Here is an 8,511-nt window from a genome sequence, read left to right as displayed (position 1 = left end):
CAAAGCCCATTTTACCCCACTTCCCTTTGTCGTAGAGGGCTCATATTTGGCATGAGTTCATCTCATGTATAGACAAACAAACGCTGAAAGTTTCATCCAAATCGGAGCACCTCGATACGACCTCTAGAACAAATCGAGCAATATTTACAAATACTGCCTCTTAACTGGGTTGTCGCTCCTACAGGAATTTTCAGGGTGTGTGAAGATAGCACGATCAGATCGAAACTTCTTTGATATGAAGAGTGACATTGTCATTGCATTGTTGCACGCAGTTTTTCCTGTTTTTGTTGAATATCTCAGAATTGAAATCGAATATTGAGTCAAAAGGTGAGGCATTGAGAACTGCACATGGCATTCTTAACTCAATTTGGCCCGAAATCGACGTGCGACAAGATAGCACGATCACGACGATCTGCTGACGAACTCTCTAATCCTCAACATCAACATTTGATTTGCTTGTAACATCACCCAATCAAACTGTTTTCCGCATGACGGGTTCATTCCGCTTCGAATTCCGCTTCGAAAATTGTTTCGAATTTTTCTAAACGGAATCTCCGGTTGGACTCCGTTTAGATTCCGTTTGAGCCATTTTGGTACATTAGCGACACCTGCTGGTGTACGGCCGAACCTCGGTGACATTTCGCCGCGTTTCGCCGAAGCGGTTTTTCTTTTATTGTGTGAGTGTGGCCTGCTGAAGCAATTGTCAAACGTGTGTCAAAGTTGGTCAAAGTGTGCGCTAGAAAATTTTGTTGAAGCCCACGCGGAGGAAATCGTCTTGCAGAAGCACGCCAAGTTCTTACCTACTTTTTCGCGTTTTTGTACATTTTGCCCATTTTGCCGGACCGGCAGGATGCAGGATGGTCCCGGGGCCTGGAGCGCGAACTTGTGCAATAATTCAAAGCTCCAGCACCCTGGACTTCCTAAATCCGCGGTAGTTATATTTTGGTATTTTTAGGTTAGAATTTTCGAGTGAAGGAACGTTGAATTAACATTATTTTTGCCCTTTTGCAGAACCAAGTCAATCCAGCCAACTCCCAGTCGCTGCTGCGGTCGCCCGTAATGGACACTGCCTTGGGCAGTCTGGTGATGGAAATCGGCTACACGTTAACGGCTTCGCTGGAGGACAGCAAGAACCACCTGCCGAAGATTGGCGACAGGAAGAACACGGCGCAGGATGTGGCCAAGATTATTTCGTCGATGTGTTTGACACACGCGTCGCTTTCGGAGAGTCTTGTGGTACACGCTCTCGGCACAGCTGCTGCACAAAGCGCGCGTACGTCGAGTCTTCTTAATCCAGAACTTCCGGCCAAACTGAGCCTGAGCGAGGTGGAAACCATCGGCAAGAACCCCACGGACAGCGGGGAGTACACTTTAAACGAACCCCAAATACACTGAAAAGCGACATGATCGCCGTCAAACTCAGCTCCAAGACCGTGCTCGAGGAGATCACTCCGTCCGTTATCGAACCTTCGTTCGGCGTTGGCCGCATCATGTACTCGCTCCTTGGGAACAGCTTCCGAAAGCGCTAAGGCGAGGAACAGCGCAGCTAATTCTCGCTGACCCCGATCGTGCCCCCCCTCAAGTGCTTTCGTACTGCCGCTGAGCAACAACACCGACTTCTCCCCATTCAGGAAGAAGATCTGTAAGTAGTCTACCTCTCAAGCAAAACTTCCTTCTAACCCAAACTTCTTAAATCCAGCTTCGGCCCAGCGTGAACATCTCGCACAAGGTGAACGACTCGAGTGGCTCGATCAGTGGACAGACGAGCTGGGTGGGAGTAATCTACGACCGCCGATGTTTCCGGCAAGCGTGACGGCGTGGACCAGAGCGAAAGTACGGTGGATGAAAGCTATCCGAGCGGATAATGGTCAAGGCAGGAAAATTTCATCTCTAGTGGAAGTCACCTTGCTTGACGGATTCCGGCGATTTGGTCCGCAGTTCAGCACCGTCGACGCGGCCAACAGACTTCAGCGGTGCGATTCCTCAGAGGTACTGTCTGGAACATTAGTGTAATATATTGTGAAACATTCAAATTTTAGTAATTAAAAAATGGGGATTAATGGTGGGGAGTGTTTTTCTTGATATGTTTTTAAAATATTAATAAAAACTGCCTAAATAGGCAAAAACAGTTGAATAAGTGTTGAATTTCGTTCTAATTAAAACAAAACAGAAAATCAGAAAGGAAAAAAAGAAGAAGAAGCAGCTGTCAAAGCTTACCCGTCCACTCCGTTTCGATTCCGTTTGAATTCCGCTTAAACCGATTTGCGGCGAAAACTCAAACGGAACCGGTTGTTGCGTTTGAAACGGAATGCGTTTTAGAATCTAAAACGAACACTGTTTAGAATTCGAATCGAACTTTTTTCGCTCAAGCGGAATTCTAAACGGAATTCAAACGGAACGCTTTGAGTGGGCAGCTGTCAACGAACTAACAACACCGCTATCAGTACATGACGAACTAGCTCCATGCGGTTCCGTTTGTTGTTCAGCTCATTCATCTTCATCGTCAATCTCTAATATGACTATAAGTCCCACAACGACTTGTTTTCACTTACTGAATCAAATCACACACACACCACTTGTCACATGGTTTCCGGCTTTATTTTTCCCACTTCATTATAAACTCATGCATTCAAGTCACAGCTAACCAAACTCTCGTGCGAAATGGACGATCGATGACCGCCACGTTCGCGGAAAATTAGTCCAAAGTATCGGCTATCGATAAACACTTTCGTGAGCAGTCCACAGCACGCCACCACCAGCAGTACGATCACGACGTACTCCACCGTTTTGCTTCCGCCAGAACCCTGCTCAGCGGACTCCTCGTGATCGTCCCCGTTTCCGCTGAAGTTGCGCGTGATCCTCAGCGGACACAGCGACTCCTCGAACAGGTAGTCGTTCTTGATGTACGGCTTGATGTCGTGCTTCTTGAGGTCCTCGATCGCAACCGACAGCGAAGATTCGTTCCACGGCAGGTCGTAGATGCCGAGCGCTTTCAGGTTCGGGAAGTTGCGCTTGATCGACTCGATCGACATATTCCCAATCGGGTTGCCGCTGATCATGAGCCGCTCGAGCAGCCGCTGCGAGGTTAGGTTCTCGAAGTCGATCTTCTTCAGGTTGTTGTACGAGATATCGAGGAAGCGCAGCTTGCGCAGATCGTGCAGCGTCGTGTACTCCAGGGTGAGGTTGGTGCACTCGACATTCAGCGCGGTCAGCTGTTTCATGCCGAGAAAGTCGAACCGGCGCTGCAGAATGTTGAAGGAAATGTCCAGCATACGGAGCGTTTCCGAACACTTCCGCAGATCGCCAAAGTTGCGGATGGCGTTGTGTGCGAGGTATAATTTTTCAATTGAGCAATTGCCGCCGACCGTTACCGACTCGATCGTATTGTACGAGACGTGAAGTTCCGAACAATTGCCGCTTATGTGGACGCTCGTTAAGTTGTTGTACTTGAGGTTGACTTTCTTCACGGTGATTTCACTCCAGGCGAGCTCAACAATGCGGTTGTAGGAAGCGTCCAGATAGGCCAGCGAATGAATCCCATCCGGGGGGAACCAGCTGTCGAAGCTCAGCAGAACCAGTTGGTTGTGATTAAGGTCGAGCGTTTTCAGATTCTTCAACTTGTGAAACACTCCACTCTGCAGGTTGGTTAGATTGTTGTATGAGAGGTTCAGCTCCTCGAGTTCGACCAAGAATTCGAACGCATCATGCTTGATCTCGTTGATACGATTGTGATGGAACAGCAGATGTTTCAAGTTCGGCGTCTTGGGAAACAAATGCGTGTCAAGAAAGCTGATGTTAGTTCCGGTTATTTCGACATGCTCCAGTTTGTGACAGTCGACAAAGCTGCTCGGATCAATCTCCCGGTAGAACAAGCTGTTCACCACCACGAAGCTCTCCAAGTTCGGTAGTGACTCGAACATTCTCGTCGGTATTCCAATGATCCTTTTGTTGCTGATTGTTAGCTTGGTAATAAAACTCCAGTTGAATTTAATATCCGAGCTCTCGAACACATCGTCAAAGTCGATGTACTCGCAGTGCGGTGGCTTGTCGCCTTCCTTTCCAAAACAGGCATCGACAAAGTCGTCGTTCCCGATGCTGATTACATGGCTGAACGTCCCAAGCACTCCAAGGATGACGATTGTTCTGCAAAGTATCACAATCAGTCTCTCTTCGCCAAGCGCAACTGTCGTACCCTTCTTACCGATATGCGTTCATGCCGTCCTTGCCCGGAGATGTTCTTATCGCAAAAGTCGTAATACTACTGGCGATCCCAGCCCGTCCAGACCAAGTTTCGGAAGACCTAATAATTGTGTTTATGCTTACGAAGATGATCTACATCGTGGAGGATTCCGAGGGGTCGACCATCGCCAACGCACCACCGACCAACCTCACCCGAGCCAATCGTCAGCTGTGAACGACCCGGCTAAGGGTTTAAGAAAGTGCGCATGTATTAGCGTACCCGCGCGGGGGCCTTAATTGAAGATGATTGATCCGCTGCGTCGGTCTTCGTTGACAATACCGTGAGCAACGACGTGCCGACGGACTAGGCCAGAGGATTAGAGGAGGGCCTGGAAGTCGGCGGCGCATTGTCGTAAGATCTACTCGGGTATGATGTCGTCGAATTGGTGCGGGTGTTCAGATTTGTAGCACGGTTTTATGACCTTGGGGGTAACATGGCGGAAGCGGCGCTGCTACACTTTCACTCTCGGTCATTCGCCACTGGAGAGGAACTCGGAAGGTTCGTGAGAATGGTTTAGCTTGTTGTTCGTCGTCAGAATTGTCGTTTTTTTCTAAGTCGGAATCATAAGTTGAAAATTGGCGTAAAAATTATTGCATGTAAGTGCAAGTGATGAAAGAGTTCAAAAAGACTTTATGATCCCCATACGGAAGGTTGATAACGATCCTGGAAACATCTTAGTCATTGTTCACATGTTTTGCAATAACATCCTTGAATAGTTATAGATCAATACATTGCCGAGCTAGCAACCACAATACAATAAATAAATGTTTTTGATGAAGCCACTTCTGGGAATTCCCGAATCATCCAGTCATCACTTTTCACCGAAGAACATCTCTACTCAAATTGATTTCACTATAAACCACATTTATTCATTTCGCAACACGTAAATTCTTTTGTACAGATAATGAAATTCAAAACATTTAACCGAACTACCCTTGGCGATACTGCGCCTTCCCCACAAGCAACGTGTTCCAATGCTTCCAGAAACTTGCTGTTCTTCGTTCAAACCTAACCCAAGTCCCACGTTGGGACGCTGCCACTCACTTTCGCTCGTCTTTCTTCGGAGATTACGATTGTTTACACTTGATTATCACCAGCACTGGCTGTTCCAATTTCTCCGCTCCCCACGAAAATACACTCCCAACTCACACTACAACCTCCTAGATCAGCCTGACGGCATCGGTCGACCCGGAATCGGACGTCAAGGTCCTCACGTCCAGTTGCCGCTTCTTCCACAGGTACGCTACGGCACCGAGCGCTACGAGTCCAACGACGGACAGGATGTACACCAGCACCTGGAAGGTGATGAAGAACGGCGAGGCTTTCTCCGCCGTGTTCTCCTTGGCAGCGATCAATCCGGCCGTGGTGTTCGTGTTGTGCTCGGCGATGTGATGCGGCGCGGAGTTGGCCCGTTCCGTTGAGGTCGACCGCTGGGTGGAAGTTGGCGCTGGTGTTGTGGTCGTCGTGGTCGTCGTAGTGGTGGTGGTTGTTGTAGTCCGGGTCGTCGTCAGCTCCTTAGGGTAGGATTCCTTAATTTCGTCCTCAACGTAGTTGTCCGGCGGAGGTTCGGCGTATTCCTCGTACGCGTAGTCGTCGACCAGCCGCTCGGAGCACATGTTGACGTACTCGTCGCGGAACAAAAAGTGCGACGCAAATCCGTGAATGTCCGGACTGATCTGGAATCGCTTCATGCGCAAGATGTTCGTTTCGAAAAAGGTGTTGTTCCAGCCGTTCTTGCAGATTTCCAGAACTCGCAGTCGCGGCAGAAACTCCCGCGCTTCCAGGTAGTTGAAGCTCTTGATTCGGTTTCCAACGTAACTTAAGATTTGGATCACGTTTGGTTTGCTGAAGATCTTAAAGTCCACCTCAGTGAGATTGTTGTACGATAGATCGAGGATCTTGAGATTTGTCAAATTGGCGAACGTTTCCGCAGTAAGGTTGATGTACGTTGACTGGAGCATCAGTTCCTCCAAAGCTGACAACTTGTTGAACACCGAGTTTGGCTCCAAGTTGTTGCTACCCAATGACAAACTGGTCAGGTTAACCAGCTTTGTGATGTTGCTAATGTCCCGAATACGGTTGTGCAGCAGCACCAACTTGTTCACATTTGCTCCACTACCGACGCTGATCGTTTCGATCTGATTGTTGCTCGCGTACATTGAACTGCAGTGATCATTAATCACCAGGTGTTGCAAACTGTTGTTGTTCACAACCACAACACCCGCTTTCAGGAATCTAAAATCAAACGATGTCAGCTGGTTATCTCCCAGCTCTAGCTTCGCAAGGTCATCGAGTCCTTTGAACACTTCCTCATCAATCGATGCGATCTTGTTGCTGCTCAACGAGATCATCTTCAGCATGCGATTGTTCTGGAACAAATTCTTCGGCAGCGCGGTAAGCTCACCATGCGCCAGAATCAAAATCTCCAAGTTCTTCAAGTTGGCAAACGCATTCTCCGAGATTTTGTTCAACGGATTCGACGAAATCATCAAATCCCGCAGGTTGTCCGCTCCCTTGAAGCTGTAATCCTCCAGACTCGACAGATTATTCCCCCTTATCAGCAGTTTCAGCAGCTTCTCCGCACCGCTGAACGTATCGGAGCTGAACGACTCCAGCTGTCCTTGGAATATCTCCAGTGCGGTCATGTTCGGGAACTTCTGAAACGCATTCGACGACAACGTCGTGTCCATCAGCTTGATGATCGAGATATCATGCGCCTCGGTGCGGAACGCCGAACAGAAGCTTTCAGCATTCTCAAAGAAATCCGTATTCGGGTGGATCAACACGCAACTGTTTGGCGAACACATGCAAAGAAAAGCTTGTGCCGGGTCAGCCGAAAGCCATATCGCCGCCAGTGCAACAATCCTGCAAAATACGCAAAACTCCGTTACTACTCGCCAATCGTGTGAGTCAGATTTCAAAATCTCTTCTTACCAGATTTTGTAGAATTTCGCCATCGCAAGTCTTCTAACGGAACCGCCCAAGTCCGTCTTCGTCGAGTTCACAAATAAAACTGATTAAACTTGAGCCTCATCGAACCAAATCATTCACGCGAGCGCCTGGCATTATCTCTGAGGAAAGTTTACATACTGCCCCAAAGAATCGTCCCGACTGATGACGGTATGTTATTTGTTTGCATTGTACTATCAACTAATGCGGTTATAGACATCCGATCGCCCTAGGCTACTTTTAATACGAAATACACGATCCCTTCAATCCTAGATTCTACTCTGGGAATGAAACCACGACCACACATTGATTCAGCAATGATGATTCTATTCCTGCAAACGTTCATCTTCGCACTGCTGCTGATAAGAAAAAGTAGAAAAGTTCACTGCAGGAAACTGGGCAGCTTATAAGCATGCAAGAAGTTGCAGTACTAACAATTCAGTAAACAGGAACCGAGCGCGGTGCAGTTTCAATGAGTTGCATTGTGCTTCGGAATTGTGCCAGGGAGAAATCGTTGGAATTTGTAAAAATGATATCTCTAAGGAGATACCGGTAGGCACCGTACCATAGTAGATCAATGCTTAGCAGCATAATACTTGGTCCTACTTGAAGATCTCCAACGGGCAACTTCAATAAACCATTTTAGTTTCCATGGTCACCTAGAGTCACATAGCTGCCCAGTCCGTGTGGAGCAATCGGGCCGCGCTCAGGACTCACGATCCAGAGGTCACCGGTTCGAACTCTGCGGCGGGCATAATAAAATTTTAAGTGTCAATATGGGGTTTCTGCGCCTTCGCTCCGTGTCATACTCTCGAATCACAGTAAAAAATTCTGTAAATATGTAAAGGTGTAAAAGGGCGTAATATTGAATGTTTAGCCCTTTTGAATTGTTAGTCCTGATTCATTTTTTTTCAAATATTGTTTTCGAAAGGATCGGAAAATTTCAGGAATGTTTCATATTCAACATTGTAAATTGGACCATTAGTTGCTGAGATAACGACATTAGAAAATGGTGGGTTGTTTGGGTGAAACTTGGAAAACATCAATTTTCCTGTTTTAAACACTTGCATGGCAATATCTCAGCAACTAAGGGTCAAATCAACACAGTCAAAAAAGCAAAATGTAGAGAATTTTCTTAGCTTTTCCAAAAAAAAAAATTTTTCAAATGTGGGCAAACATGTGCACTAATTTAAAAAAAATGAAAAACTGCGACTATTTTCAAAAAAGTCACCTAAAAATGGATTTAACTTGAAAACGGTGTACTTTATCAAAATTTCACTTATGTACTTTTTGATTGCAAATATGATTTTACATTGAAAATG

At 47.0% G+C, this 8,511-nt stretch overlaps 2 protein-coding genes across 2 annotated transcripts; both read right to left on the bottom strand.

Annotated features, from left to right (window-relative positions):
• Nucleotides 1–2,576: 2,576 nt before the first annotated feature.
• LOC6039682 (toll-like receptor 9) lies at nt 2,577–4,384 on the bottom strand. The gene is made up of 2 exons (XM_001849195.2): nt 4,202–4,384; nt 2,577–4,143 (listed from the first exon to the last, which is right to left on the bottom strand). The coding sequence occupies exons 1-2, from the start codon at nt 4,213–4,215 to the stop codon at nt 2,622–2,624; spliced, it is 1,536 nt and encodes a 511-aa protein (XP_001849247.2). The 5' UTR covers nt 4,216–4,384; the 3' UTR covers nt 2,577–2,621.
• Nucleotides 4,385–5,083: 699 nt separating this feature from the next.
• LOC6039683 (chaoptin) lies at nt 5,084–7,366 on the bottom strand. The gene is made up of 2 exons (XM_001849196.2): nt 7,175–7,366; nt 5,084–7,105 (listed from the first exon to the last, which is right to left on the bottom strand). The coding sequence occupies exons 1-2, from the start codon at nt 7,195–7,197 to the stop codon at nt 5,401–5,403; spliced, it is 1,728 nt and encodes a 575-aa protein (XP_001849248.2). The 5' UTR covers nt 7,198–7,366; the 3' UTR covers nt 5,084–5,400.
• Between the last annotated feature and the right edge of the window lie 1,145 nt (nt 7,367–8,511).

Source organism: Culex quinquefasciatus, chromosome 3, assembly GCF_015732765.1.
Source record: "Culex quinquefasciatus strain JHB chromosome 3, VPISU_Cqui_1.0_pri_paternal, whole genome shotgun sequence".
Taxonomy (NCBI): Eukaryota; Metazoa; Arthropoda; class Insecta; order Diptera; family Culicidae; genus Culex; species Culex quinquefasciatus.
The sequence above is the reverse complement of the archived record's forward strand: the minus strand, read 5'-3'. Positions and strand labels throughout refer to the sequence as shown.

Excerpts from the sequence above, each read along its gene's own strand:
- LOC6039683 (XM_001849196.2), bottom strand. The coding sequence starts at position 7,197 with ATGGCGAAATTCTACAAAATCTG. Across the intron at positions 7,106-7,174 it reads GCGAAATTCTACAAAATCTG|GATTGTTGCACTGGCGGCGA; the intron begins GTAAGAAGAGAT and ends CGTATTTTGCAG.